Source organism: Ceratotherium simum, chromosome 8 (assembly GCF_057802395.1).
Source record: "Ceratotherium simum simum isolate JZ-2026a chromosome 8, ASM5780239v1, whole genome shotgun sequence".
Lineage (NCBI taxonomy): Eukaryota > Metazoa > Chordata > Mammalia > Perissodactyla > Rhinocerotidae > Ceratotherium > Ceratotherium simum.
Genome location: NC_141907.1, coordinates 30,062,514 through 30,077,949, shown reverse-complemented (window position 1 = coordinate 30,077,949; position 15,436 = coordinate 30,062,514). Strand labels below are relative to the sequence as shown.

Below are 15,436 nucleotides of genomic sequence, written 5' to 3'. Positions count from 1 at the left end.
ATAACTGAGAAACACTTAATTGTAGGCAACAAAATGACCTACAAAACAAAATAGACGTTTTACATAATTTCTAATTAGAACTATTGTTAGACCAAGTGATCTTCAGAAACTAGAGAAACAAGACTATAGTTATTTGTTTGCTCTTACATAAGAATGACTAATAAAAATAACTAGCATGATTCCAAATTTTCAAAGTTTATGGAAAATATTTATGAATAAATTATTCATAATATGTTTTCTTCCTAACTTTTCTTCTTTGCTTACCGCTTATGGTAACAACTAGAAGAAATAGGAGAGCATGGGGGAGAGTTGAGGCTAGAAGGACAGGGAATGTTGAGGAAGTATATTTTTAAAATGTACGTGATTACACATCTTGCAAATAGTGTTTGTATATATTAAATCCTCATTCTAAAAATGGCTGTTTTATAATTAAATATAACCAAATATTCATAATCATAAATATTTTAACTGATTAGCCTCTTTTTTCCCATCCTTTCAGGTGGAAATCTTTAATCATATGAATGTCCCAATGTCTGGCATCAATTCTATCATAGATATTCAACGTATGTTTTTGCCAGTAAGCATCATAAATATAACAACACAAGATATTAGCTAGGAAAGCCTTTCAAATAAAACAGGGATTTATTTTGGAATGAGATTCAATATGCTCCAAATCATCACTTTATCACTGATAACACTATATGTTACATCATTAAAAGTATAAGAGAAGAATTCATTTACTGTTATATTAAATATTTGTATCTTTATCTTTTAGGACCATGTTTGATGACCCACAAAATCTGTGAGAAGGAACTCACCAGTTTTTAATATTTACCTTTAATTGTACAAGCACTGGCGAGCTGAAAACTCCTGGAGGGTAACTTAAGGATATTCTGGAATCCATGCTTGGCTTAAGAGTAAGGCCTTTCTTTGTTATTGTGAAGGACTCTTTCTTTAAACAAGACACAACAGAAAAGATACCCAACTTGTAAACTTTCACTTCAGCACAGGTCCCCTGCATGGATTGAAAGACATTAAGACAAAGACGTCAAAGGACATTAATACAGCACTGTCCTGGAAGTACGTGCAGTACATTCTCTGAACTGTGAAAAAAATCTGTATGCTGTCCCTGTAATCTCCCACAATTGAGAATGATTCCATTAACCCCAAATGGATGGTCCTGATGTGAGATGAAGTATGAATAGATATTACGAGCTTCTTAAATTTGGACCACAAGATAGAAAAGAGAGAAATAAATGTAGTTGTAAATTTAAATTCCCCCCAAAATGTATATGTAAAATGGGCAATCGCATTTAATGTTTTCACAAATATTAATTATTTTGGGAATCCTATCCTTCTTTACTAGAATGGACTTTAAATATTGGCCTTTATCCAGAAGATTCAACACTGTTTCAGGGAATTCCAAGTACTGAAATTTCATCATTTGGGTATTTTACGCAAATGCTACAGCACCTGTACTGTCAGCAAAGTCTTCCTGCTGACAACTCATAATCTTTTAGTAAAGTCAGTTTTTCTCTGTCTCCTCCATGCAGTGGGAGCAAACGATTGCAAAAAGACACTATTTTTATATGGTGACATTTAAATTTGTAATGCATATATGCAGGGACTTATTTAAGCTTTTATACCACATAAAAAGGAACTGAGTACATAAATGAAAACAAAATTACCTACTCATACATAATCACCAAAGCTTAAAACGAGCAGGAAGACTTGAAGAAATTTGGTCTATTCATGCTTCCAAAAACAGCAGCTGGGCTCCACCCCGGCGTGAGTGGATAATCATGCAGACACACACACAAACATTTCAGGGACAATCACAATGGAAAGTAATCTATCACTTGAAAACTGACTAAGGAAGAGATTTCACAATATCACTGCATAAATCCGTCGCTGGGAAAATTCAGGACGCGATGAATGTTCTTAATTGGCTGGAGGGAAAATGGTGAGAGGCAAGAAAGGAAGATCTTCTGGGAACCGATGGCGGGTGTCTTGCATTTAGAGCACATTTGGCAGATACTCGGGAATTGGAAGGGTTTTTCAGCAAGGGAGCGTCATGAACAAAACTCTGACGATAGTTTGTCTGACTCCAGAATTAGAATTCTTAAATGTCGTATGAACCACACAAAAATTTGGAAGGAATCCAGAGTTTAAATTTTCTTGAGCTAAAAATAGGGATAACTACCATTAGAAAACTGTAAAAAGAAAATTACATGCTTTTATTTTTTCCAGTAGACAATGGTTCTCTTAATTTTTTTTTTCTTTTGCTTTGATTATCCATTTACTAAACATCCTGCATGCCCATTTTGTGAAAAGTACATGTGCTGTGAGCAGTTTTTGCTTTTCTTATGACAGTCACACAGACTGGTCAAAATTAAAAAGCCACAATCAAGGGCAATGCTGACCAGACTATTAAACTTACAGGCATCTTAGACTAAATATAAAATGTATTACTTGCATGAAGTGGAGTAAATAATTAGCACAGACTTAGCCCCATATTCAACTGTGTAACCTTGTCTCTAACTCGGAAAAGATCCAAATCAGAAAAGGAAGAGATGTGTTATAAAGAATTTCTTGTATTCATGGAATTTTCTTACATTTATTCCCTGCCCTCCTCTTCAAATAATGACACCTTACGTAAAGCTGAAAAGACAAATATTTTAATTGTTTAAAAAATAAGTTCAGTGGCCGACAGAAGAACCTTAAACCTTAGTCTGCATCAACTTTATGCTAAGTTTAATAATTATGTATAGTGTTTTTAAAAAATATGAATTTGGGACCCTAGAGGGCCTCAGATTTATTACAATAGAGTCTACCATGAAAAATGATAATTTATTAACTACTAAGGTGTTTATAGGCTTCATTTTATCTTCTTAAATGTATTTTCTCATTTAATCCATATGATGCTATCAGGTAGACACTATTATTGTGTTCATTTTTTAGATGAAGAAATTGAGTCATAACAAGATTACATAATTTACCCAAGTTCACATAGCAAGAAAGTGTAGGAACCAGATTTCAAACCCAGCCAATCTTCCTCCACAACCCACATCCTAACTACCACATATACTGTCTTCCATGTACAGACTAAACACCATTTATAGACTTAATAACTATCTCAAGGCGTAGACACACACACACAAACAATTGTTCATTTTTAACATATTTTGCCAGCCCCTGAATGATAAAAATAAAGCTACTATCATCTAGGGATTCTAACATTCTTAATTTAGACCGAGGTCCATCACATTAGAAATGTTAGTTTAAAACTAGTCTAAGGCATGAAGATAATTAAGCCATGATGTTGGTTTTGTTTCCCAGGTGAAAGTATAACATTTGTTATGTCCTAGACCTAAGTTCCTCATTCCTAACTTTGGCCAATAATTTCTGCTCTTTGATCTTTAAGGATGGTCAAAAAAGCGCGAATTCTCTGGCATAAATCTTATCAACCCTTCCATTTGTTACCAATGGAGTGATACAATCCAGTCGTCTGAGTAATATTTAGAAGAGGAGTCAAACAGTAGACGTAGATGTAGCCAAGGATTTACCAACCTTGTAACTTTCTCTCATTCCTTCCAGTGCATTTGGGGTTAGGTAACTTGACTGAAGGTTCACGTCAGACACTTTCACCAAGACGTCTCTGTAATTTCCCCTGTAACGAGCCGTAAAAGGAATTGCAATGCATATTGGAAATGGAAATCTCTTTTCCATATCTGAGCACTCGACAGCGATGACATTGCTGACCAACTCTTCATTATCACTCACTATTAAAGAACTCATGCTATTAATTATCCGGCATTCCAGATGTTGTAGAACATATGATGGTGCTGTAATATAACAAGACACTTGGGGACCAGTATCATCACTCAGCACATGCAAATATCTGCAGGGGAAAAAAAGGACATCATTTTCCAATTATTTGATTTATATACTATATAACTAAATGCATAAGAGCACAAGCTCTAGAGCCCCCTTGTTTGGTGTGAATCCCAGTTCTCCCACTTTATTGACTCTGTGACCTTAGGCAAGATACTCAACTTCTTCTCTGTACCTCAGTCTCCTCAAGTGTAAAATGGTGATAAAATAATACCTATCACATAGGAAGGTATTATTATGTGAGAATTAAATGAACTATTATATGCTAAGTAATTAAAAACCTGTGCCTGGCACATAGTAGGCGTTATATATGTTAGCTATTATTACTATTGTGACTACTGCTCTTACTATTATTATTTGAGTGGTTGATTCATTCCTCAATTTTGTTCACTTCACAATAGGAATCTAAAGATTGCTGAAGCTTTTTGATAAACCAAATACTAATACCTGAATAGTTTCCTAAATTTTGAGAAAAAGGAGTAATATATATCTAGTATTAGAATTGTCTAAACACATTAGATCAAATGACAATGTTTATTACGTGTTTTAGAAAAGCTGAGAAAGCTACAAAAGTACTGTGAACATACGATTAATTGAGGTAATTAGAAACAGAATATTTACAATCCTTAATGAATCAATCCAAAAACTTATTTTGACCATTCATTTTACTCTTGCTTTTTATACCATCACCTTTGCCAAAGATTTTAGAGTCTTATAGATTTGAATTTAAATTTGAGATCAGTCACTTACTATTGGACCTTAAATATCAATAGTTATTATTAAAACAGCTAATATTTTAGCCCTTTCTGTGGACCGGGTTTTAGGCTACACATTATTTCATTTAATCCTCACACTATGGGGTCAGGCAGGTATGACTATCATCACCATTTTACGGATAAGGAAACTGGGGCTTAGAAAATGTAACTTGCTGAAGATCACACAGGTAGTAAGTTGTAGAATCAATAACTGAATCCACCATCTTTAACCCAAAAGCCCAAACTTTCTAATATAGTATCATACATCCTCAAATCATTTCAAAGAACTGTTTTTGTTATCCATTACAAACTGAAACTAATACCTATTCCACAATAGTGTGAAGATTGAATGAGATAAAATGTTTAAACTTTTTATTATAGTAGGTTAGCATAAAATGGGAACTCAATGTTAGATCTCTACATCAAAATTACCAGCTTGAGTTTCTCCTCTTTTACTGCTTGTCATTTCATACCAGTAGAATGATTGCAATACAAGCAATGTCAAAGAGAAATAAGAGGATCTATAGAAAATACAGCATTAATACCCAGTTCTAGAATAATCAGGTTTTAACTATTTTTCAATTACTAGTAAATTGAATTGCATAGTGCTCTTTAACACAGAAATCTAAAAAAATATGTTGAAATTGTAGAGAGGGTTATTTATTTATATTTACAATTCTGAACCCGTAAAGTTAGAAGGAATAGAAAATTACCCAGCACATTGGTCTGTTTGAGTATTCTCTGATGATGGTGACAGAAAATGAGAAACTTTACTTAATAGAGGCTACAGTGACCCAGCATTGCATAACTTCAAAAATGACTCTCTTCTGTGCCCTGGAAACCTTCTCAACACATTCTTCTTCCAACAGACTGACATGAAGTAGAGTGGGAGAACTGTAAAGGCTTCCATTTCCCCTAGCCCTAATCAAACAGATCTAGTCCAGTCGCTAAAATTATCACATTGATTTATTCTAGTTTTGTTTCCCTTTGAGTCTGTACACATTGGGACAACCACACTAGAAGAGATAGGCTTTTTTCAAAAAGGTATCCAGGGAGGAATCACAACAGATTCTGAGCTAGGTTTTGTTTATAACACACATCTTTTATGTGGCATGATGGCTTCCTAGCCTGAGGGACTGAAATGAATAGTCATCTTCTTAAATATGCAAGCCAAGCACGATTGGTTTGGATGCCACAAAGAGGAAATCACTAACTAGGGAACATCTAAAGGAGGTGTTAGAGGGAGTGGTTCAGCAATGACTCATTCGTTGACGCTTTGAGTCATTTCTGAATGGGAGGATATGAAGTGTTAATGTTTTTCTCAAGTGCAGTGGGCAACCACATATTGACTACTTTAATAGTTGTTTTGCAGTGGCAGTGAGTCTTTCAAACCATGGAGGTCTTTCATGCATTGAGTGTACTGCTGTGACACTGCAGAATTCATTAGATTCTCAGACCTATAGGGACATCACAGCTAAATCAGCTCAACCTCTTCATTTTGTAGATGAGATAACTAAGGTCAAAGTGAGCAAAATGACTTGCTTGAGATCATAGGCTCAGTTGTGGTGTTGTCCTGGAAATGGTATTGTACATCAGAAAGAGCAACACACATCATGGCAGAGAGGGCATAAGTGAAGGTTGGTAGTGTGTGGGAGGTAGAGAAAGTGAGAGTTGTTGGGGGTGAAATAAATTACCATACTAACATTGAGCTGAGTGTGAACATCTGCAAAATGGCAAAGTGCTAGACACTTTACATGATTTCCTCATTTGACTTTACCAAATAATCCCAGGAAGTATACATAATTTCTACAAGGAAGAAAATGGGGCTGAAAAATGAAGCAAGTTGCCCAGGGTCACAGAACTAGGATGTAATAAAACAGGAGATAAAATCTAAGTCTGTCCGACTCCCAAACCAATGATTTTTTTTCATTATTCTTCATTGTCTTCTAAGGGTGTTATGTTTGCTAGGAAAATATGACTTGTGAATATTTTATTTTATTTGGACAAATAGGAATTACTACTCCCTTGCATAGGGGAGATAATTCATAAAATAGATCAGTCAATTTCAACATTTTTTTTTTGAAGTCATGGGCTCTTTGAGAATCTGGTGAAAGCTCTGGACCATCTCATGGAGATAAAGTAATTATGAAAATATATATTCAATTTTAAGAACCTCCCAAAGCTTGTCTATGAGCCCCCTAGAGTTCTACAGACACACGTTAAGAATTCACAATGATTTATAAATAAAATAAATCTGAGAATTTATTTGACGATATAAATAAAATAAATCTGAGGCTAGAAAATTCTCTCCTAATATTTGAACACTGCAGCCTCCTAGTTTTTGCTTATTATAATTGAAAGAGTAGTGATTTAGAAAAATGTCCATGTGCTGGACAATTGTTCCATTTAACTGTTTTCTTACATAGTCAATTCCTTCTTCCTTTAAAGAAACATTTAATGCTTGTTTCCTAAAGCTATAAGAAACAGACAATATTAGTAATAGAAGCCATATAAATTTTTATGGGAGGGACTGAAACTGAATTATTGATTTACAATATCTCTTGGAGATCTAAAATGGAAATATAAAATTTTATTCATGTATAAATACTATGTATACTAACTATAGAAACACACATGAAAGTAGGCATATATAAGCACCTCTCGCATTGCATTTACTTACTCCTTTTCCATTACGTTATTCTTTTGCTTTAGACTCTCTGACTCATTGGGAAGAAGATTATTCACATATTTATTGGAGATATCACATGTTGCTGAGGATGTGGTAATCCCTTCTCTTTGGCTTTCTGAGTTCTCTTGAATTTCTCTTTCTGCCGTCTGGATTATGTCATGCATTTCTTCCCTGTTCCCATTTATGTTCTCAACAGTCATGTGTTCTATTTGTTTATCATCTTCAATTTCTGCATTATCTGGGAACATTTTGTTCTGTGACTCTTCTTGCCCTGTTACATCTCCATTCAATGACGTATTGTTCTCTTTTTCCACTAATTCCGAACTCAGATGTGTTTTATTTTTTTTTAACTGGACCTGGTTTGTGTAATGACTTTCCTCTCCATTTATAGGAGAAACAGTAGCTGTTTCTATGACATTTTGTTCCCCTCTTGCAGCAATGTCTGTTGCTTCGATATCTTGAATGGCGGACATTGTCTGCAGTGGAGTACATTCATCACGCACGCCGCATAAATTACACATCTCCTTTTCTTCTTTCTTTAGAAGTGTAACAGTGCTCCCCAAATATTCATTTATTTTCACGAGGCAGTCTATGAAAGTAATGATTTCTACACACAGACACATAAAAAGAATAAATACAAAACTAAAGCAAGTTATGTTGCTCCACTAACATGTAATGAGGTACGACAAGATTACCTTAGAAATGTACAAAGACCCTCACCGGGCATTTAAGCCTCTCTCACTCCTGAAGGAGAAATCATTTGTACAACTGTCACTCTTTTAACACATCCAGGAATTGGGGACAAATTGCTTTTTAAGGTAGTAGCAAAGAGTAAATCTAATCCCTCTTGCTCTTGAAAATGCTTTGAATATTTGAAGACAGATATCATGACCCCCACCCCCACCCCATAAGACTGTTCAATTGAAGTCAACATCTCCTTCACTCATTCCTCATTTGGTATGATTTTGAGAATTGTTCCTTTTCCTTTGAATTTACTATATAGTTTATCAATGATCCACTTATAATTATTTGTGTAAAATTAATCTGAACACTCCAAATGAGACCTGGGTAACAGGCCTACCACAGCGACATCATTTCTGCCGATGCTGATGCTATATTTTACTGGGTGCTTTGTTCGCTATGATAATTGGATTACGTTTACACTGTTCCTGCTGCTGAGCTGGTGATCATTGGCAATTTTCAAATTAGTCTTTCAAAGAATAGCTCTAATTATACCAACTCTCTGATTAGAACCTGCAGTGGCTACTCAAGGACTATAACCAAGTCAAGCCTCTTCTCTCTGGTATAAACCCTCACCATGATCTAATCTGATAGAATTCTCTCATTCCATCCTCATTCCTTACCATTCTCCTATTTGTTCATCCCTCCTCTCCTCACAGCTGGAGTCACCTGATGGCTTCTTGCAGGCTTAGTAACCCTCCAATCTTTAGAATTCAATTCTGAGCTAAAGAATATGTAATTTAAGGCCCTACAGCTCAGTGTTTTCAGAATCATCACTGAATCATCCTTTCACTAGTCTGGGCTTATCTTTGAGCTCCAGTTCTGATAACTCGTTTTTTTATCTTGTACCTGAACCCTGTCTTTATTTTGAACTCCTCTTCTGGTAGGTGAGTCCTTACCATTTTCAGGAATAAGTATTTGTCTTGATATGTTGCCTAGGACCACATTCAATTCTCTCCAGTCTCGATTCCTAGCTATGAGCTCCAGCTGATGGTCTCTGCATCATGCTGCCTTTGGATAGACTTCTCTGATGCCCACTATCTGCCCTCTAGACTGAATTCCTTAACATTTTCTGCCCTGGATTCCTGACTGACGAGACCTGCCCAGTTGTCTTGATGCTATATTATTGAGTTGGATTTCATGATGCCACCCAGTTTCTTATCTAGAGTAACTGTTGTTGTCTGAGATCATATTCAACAGATACCACGTTCTTTCTTCCGTACTGTACTTCTCAGCATCCACAACTACTCCCAAGAAACTGCACCCTTCTTAGTGTGTGTCAGGGGGTCCAATTCCATATCCCAGCCTACCCTAGTCTTCCCAATGTTTTTGCAATTAATAGGTTCAAGCTAAAATAAGTCTAAAAAGAGAATATCATATTCCAATATAGAAAAACTATTTGCTCTGCCTCAAACTAGGCCTATATTTTCCTACCTCTAAGTCCTGGATCCTGCTAATAATACCTCAGCCTGGCATGCTCTTTGAAGATTCCCAATTTCCGGCTGCATAAATCCAATTCATTCCTTATGCTTCAGTTTAAATACCACATTTGTTCTAGCAAAATTCCCAATTCCCCACTCTAAATATGGGATCTCACCTGCTTCTGAAGTCTTAATGCACTTTATTTGTAAGTCTCTAATGGAACTGGCCTCAGAGTCCCTTGCATCATCGCACATTTGTCTTATCTTCTTTCCCCTATACTGTTAGTCCCTTCTGGACAGAGACTCTATCTTAGCCTTCTTTGTGTCTCCTTAACTCCTCTCAGAGTGGCTATCTGATCAATATTTCTTAGAGAAAGAATAAATGAAAGAAATACTTGCCTTGTTTCCAGATAGAGTGATTTTCCTTGTCAAGCAGTACATACAGCTGCTGGCAGGTGGAGCGCAGGGTCCCAGCAGTGTGCTCCAAGAGTTGGTGCAGGGCCCCACTGAGCTCTTGACCCAGAAAGACCACTGTGGCTATCCAAGTGTCCCTACCAGCCCCTTCCCAGTGGTCATCATCCAGGAGCGCCTGCTTTAGCATCAGGTTTTGTCTCCAAATCTGCTTCAATATTTGGCCTAGTTTACCTGAGCCCATGTCTTCTGTATCCATTTTATGCTCCAAGAGTGGAATGCTTTTTTCCTGCCAGCAAAGCCCAAAGGTTTAGTGAATTCAAATTTGGCGATGGTTATTTCTCTTAAAATCTAGGAGATGATCCAAGTTGGCTAGCCAAGCACTTTTCCGCAACATAATAGTTTATTCAGCTTGTTGTTGACCAGTGAAAAGTTACTAGGTGACCAAAGGAGGGGCGTTCCTGCACCCTGGACGCCACTGTGTACAGAATAGACTAATCACAGGGAAAGAGCCAGTTCACACAATCCAACTGTCCATGTAAGTTTTACACATTCAATATACTATGGAAGCCCCATTTACTTCTCAAGTTTCAAGGCAACAAAATATGAATTCTGTGGTAAAATAAGAAGTTCATTAATCAAAGGTAAACTGTTTTAACAATATTGCTAATAAGATTCATATGTGATACTTAAAAATACTTATGAATGAAATAACAAGATGTCTGAATTGCTTCAAAACAATGTGGAAGTGTGGGAGTGGTGGATAATAATTGTTAATAACCGTTGAAGCTGAAAATGATTACATGTGGGATCTTTACAATTCTTTCTAATTAGTATATATTTATAATTTTTTTATAATAAAGAGTTAAAAAACGATTGCTCTGCTGGAGAAGAGTCTGTTACCATTGGTCAGGTAAGTTTAATTAGTACCTTCTCATGTGGCAAGTTTGCAGTGAGATTGAGGTGGGTACTTGGCCTCTTTACTCTCTGATAATTTCTCTTTAATTGGATAAAATGCCCCCTCACTAAAAGAAAGCAAACCTGAAGAGTAGCATTCTCTGAACGAGCAAGGACTCTTCACCACGTGTAATTAAAATTCAGACCCAGCAAGTTCTTGCCACTGCTGGCCCCTCAGTTGGCACATTATATATGAGGCCATTGCAAATACAGAACTTGATACAGGGAGAGCCTGGGAGTGTGCGGAGGAACCCAAGACAGCCTGCTTTCTCCTCTCCAATCCCCTCCTCTAATAAGGGAGAACACGGCAGCAGAGAGAGAGGGCAGAACATTCCAGATAGGCTCGTGTTCTCTCAGAGGTACTGGAATGAAATGAAAGCTTTCCAAGGGGAGCTGGAATGCTTCCCTCCCACACGCATCGTATTATCTCATCTTAAGCACTGGGCTTCTTCGAGCTGCACTCATGACACCTGGAAGATGAGATGGGAAAGCACAAACCCAGTGAATAAAGAATAAAGAATGAATACCAAGGCCTAAATACTGTCCTCACAAGCTACTTGTGGTCTGAAGAGTCTGAAGGAAAAGGAAAGGAACAGTATGAGGAGTGGGGGCTAAGGGGCAGTGGGGGGGGGGGGCGGCAGAGGCTGATTTTCTAGCAGAAATCTTATTTTTTGGTGATCCTCTGTTCACTGAAAAGGTGATCTTTTTTGAGATATCAATCTATATCACATCATGGATCACACTGTTTTAATATTTTTCACCCTCTTCTCAATACTAAAGACTTTCTGGTTCAATTTTATTTTAGTGTTTTCCTCTCACTCCTGAAATATATATGTAATTCTCAATAATAATAACAATATATATATATGGCTTTAAGTCAATGCTAATTGTGCAAATGTTCTACAGCATTTACTGTGGGCGAGGTGCTATCTAAGTGCTGGGAATAGGGCCTTTTAGGGCTTCAGAGAGAGGCAGACGCATGAACAGATTATAAAATACAGCTTTGACTATGTTGAGAGCCAGAGCAAAAGTATGAATAAAAAGTATCAGAAAGCTTTGAGCAAAAAATTAACTCTGATTAGAGGCATGGGAGTTGTTTGGATTAGGAGCTAAGCATGATCAGGATTTTTAGGGCTTCAGAGAGAGGCAGACACATGAACAGATTATAAAATACAGCTTTGACTGTGTTGAGAGCTAGAGCAGAAGTATGAATAAAAAGTATCAGAAAGCTTTGAGTAAAAAAATAATTCTGATTAGAGGCATAAGAGTTGTTTGGATTAGGAGCTAAGGATGATCAGGATTTGAGCAGGCTAGACAATAGAGGGAAGGAACATTCCAGCATAGGATATAATATGATCAAAGGCATGGAGCTATGAAATGATCATGTGTGTGTGATAAAAAACGGGCAAGTGTGGCCTTAGAGGAGGGTTCAGTTAATGAGTCAGGGGAAGGAGCAAGAGTCGAGTCTAATAACTAGAGAGTGAGGGGGAAAAGTTGGAATTTTGTTTTGCAGACATAAGGGAGAAATCAAATATTTTTGAACCAAGTTAAAATATTCCAATTCTGTGCTGTAGGGATGTAGACAGTTTAAACAGTAGGGACACAAGAGTTAGGACGCTTGAGGACCCGTATTAGAGCAGCAATAGTGCATCAAGGGAAGGGATGCCCTTACAGGGGATTTGAAGTAAAGTGAATAGAACTTACTAGATCGTCAGTTAGAAGGACAGGATGAGAAAGCATTGAAAATCTATCCATTAATTTAATGAGAAATATTTACTGGTGCTGGTGCAAGGATTGTGCTTGGTAGCTGAATATGACTAAAATTTTTACTTTAGGTGGCTGATTAGATGGTAAAACAATTAACTGAGTTAAGACATTTAGCAAAAACGTTAGGCATGGTAGGTAGATAGTTTGATTAATTTTGGATTTGTTGACCTTGAGATAGCTCAGCACAATTCTTTGGAATATGTTAGAAATTTAAAAGAAAAATATTGTCATATTTGAAGGTCAGTAAATAGCTGGTGAATGAATCCTTGGAAGTAGAAGAGATTAATGGAGAATTTACACTATGCACGTTTTAAGTATTGAGTAAAACTGATAATGAAATGCTAAATCCCTGGACCAATATACATTTTTTTTCCTTCTAGATATGTGGGAAAATTATTTCTCAGGGCAACAAAAAGAACTGGAAATATTTCTCCTTAGCCTCATTGACATTTGCTATCCTCAAGTCTAAACTTGTTGTCTGTCTGCCTTCCCAAGAACATGTAATATTTGCAAAGTGAGACCTACCTACTGCAGGCCACGCTGCATTTACTTGTTTAAACAAGCATCTGCATGTTCCTGCATCTTGTTTTCAATTAATTGATGTCACTAACCACGGAAAGAACTGACATTTGCAATCAAGATTTTGACACCCACAGAAGTTAACTGCAAAAATTCATTTTGGTGGGTTTAACCTTTGATTATCATCTTCATTGTGGCTATTAGTTATTATGACTACTAATACTTTCTTTTACTTTCTGAGTAAAGCACTGAGAACTCTGTGCTTCCACTAACATTAAAGAAATTAACATGCAGTTTTGAATTCATACAAAACATTATGAGATTGACAACAGTTTTTCTTAACATTAAAAGAATCAAAGTGAGTAGAGATAAAAATTCAAGTAAGTAGAATAGTCACTTGTTTACTACCTGAAAAAATAAAACTACAATAGACAAGACCACTTATTGATGCTGGACAGGAAGTGAGGACATTAAAGTTTTGAAGTGTAATAAAATGTGCTATTTTCCATGGAGTTTATGGTGAGTAGTGGTGGATAAGTCAGATGTGGTAAGCAAAAGAGTTATGTATGCTTGAGGTACTATGAGTCAATATTATTAGCTGTGATCTGATTTTATTATTTTCTTTGAGCTTCTGTAGTTGCCTATATCAGAAATTTTGGTGCAATCAGCCCAGATTAATTTTGCCTTGTTCAAAAACTCTTATTGAATGTCTGTTCATCTTTTATCTGTTTAGGACAAACTCATACAACTGGATGATGAATGGAAGGAAAAGGAAAAGTAGTTGTTTTGTTTTTGTTTTCCCCAATAACTTATTGCACTGAAAAAATACAAATTAAATATCAGAATTTTCAATGTGCTTACCAATTTAAAAATGTTTCAAAGAGCAAGTGGTAAAAATTAAAGCTAAGACTTCTGGTTAAACAATGTAGATTAGATACATATTCTATTTCTGTTTCCTCCTGAAATGCCACTAAAAAGTATAAAACAATATATAAAACCCAAAGGACAAAGAGAATGGGTGATAACATATAATAGATGTCAACAAACTTTTGGAAGCTTGGAAGCGGATAGACAAGTTGTAAATGACTTAATCAAGCAAAAAGACTACCTATATGGTGGAAAATTGACCATTTCTTGCCATAGAATCTCAGAAGGCCCCAGGAATTAGAGACATCTACTACCTCTGAAATGAGAGTGAAATTGGGGCCATAAACAAGTTTTTGCTGAAATTTGGTTTGGGGAGCAAGCAGATTCCCAGATTCCTCTCCTCTGCCCCAAATAACCAGGCACATCTCTCTCCCATCCATCAGAAGCTAGAGATTTTCTCTATGAAAAAAACTGCATTAGGAAGGTGGGAGGCCTGGGCTGAGCAGAGAACTGGAAGGAGGTGCCATTCTGACAATGAGTTAAGTGAAATTCTACAGTTTTGAATAGTGAAGTCCCACTATATTCTTCTGCTCAGCTCCAAGAATATGGGCCAGCAAGCATAACCTCTCAGGCAGAAGATTAGAGGTTCCCTCTCCAGAGTAACTGAATGCCCCAAGAGAAAAACCTATGGATGGTGAAACTTTTAGTGTCTCTTCCCCTACTCCTCACCCCCAAAAGCTTACCCTGCCCCTGCCAGATCATCAACAATGAAACACCCAGGCATAAGCCCTGTCTATGCATATAAAGCTTCCAAACAATGCCCCTAATCCCTCACTTTTAAGTATGGAATAACAGTCAAGGAGGTCAGGCATTTGAAAACGCCTCTAATATAATGCTAGAGACTAAAGCAAACATGAATAAAGGACTTGAAAAAAATAGAGTCAACACAGAGAAGAGAAGAAATTATCAAATGAATCTATAATTAACATTCTTCGAGTCTGGGGATAAGAGAAGATAATGCACCCACAAAACAAGAAAACTTTTCCAAAAAAGAGAGCATTCAGATAGTGAGAAAGACCTCGCAGAAATTAAAATATGATAATAGAAATTTTTTTAACTGGTATACGGGTAGGAGGAAGCAGTTGAGAAAATCTCCAAGAAGGTCAACCAAAAAGACAAAGAGACAATAGAAAAAAAGGAGGTGAAGAATATTAACAGTTCAACCCAGGTGGTCAACTAATATGTGTCCTAGAGAGAGAAAACAGAAGGAAAGAAATTATCAAAGAAATAATATAAGAAAATTTCTCAGAATGGAAGGGCTTGATATTCCAGACTGAAAGGGCCCAGAACAATGAAAAAAAAAATCATAACTGGTCATATCACCATGAATATTCAAAACACCAAGGGCAAAGATC

The 15,436-nt window shown here is 36.5% G+C and overlaps 1 protein-coding gene across 1 annotated transcript in view; it reads right to left on the bottom strand.

The window, feature by feature from the left end:
• DTHD1 (death domain containing 1) overlaps window positions 1-10,645 on the bottom strand; it is a 68,029-nt gene extending 57,384 nt beyond the window's left edge. The window contains exons 1-4 of the mRNA XM_004418967.3: window positions 9,900-10,645; window positions 7,330-7,945; window positions 3,571-3,901; window positions 836-1,015 (exon numbers count right to left, since the gene is read on the bottom strand). Coding sequence (XP_004419024.2) covers window positions 836-1,015; window positions 3,571-3,901; window positions 7,330-7,945; window positions 9,900-10,170 — 1,398 coding nt within the window. The 5' untranslated portion in view covers window positions 10,171-10,645. The remainder of the gene's footprint in view (window positions 1-835; window positions 1,016-3,570; window positions 3,902-7,329; window positions 7,946-9,899) is intronic.
• Between the last annotated feature and the right edge of the window lie 4,791 nt (window positions 10,646-15,436).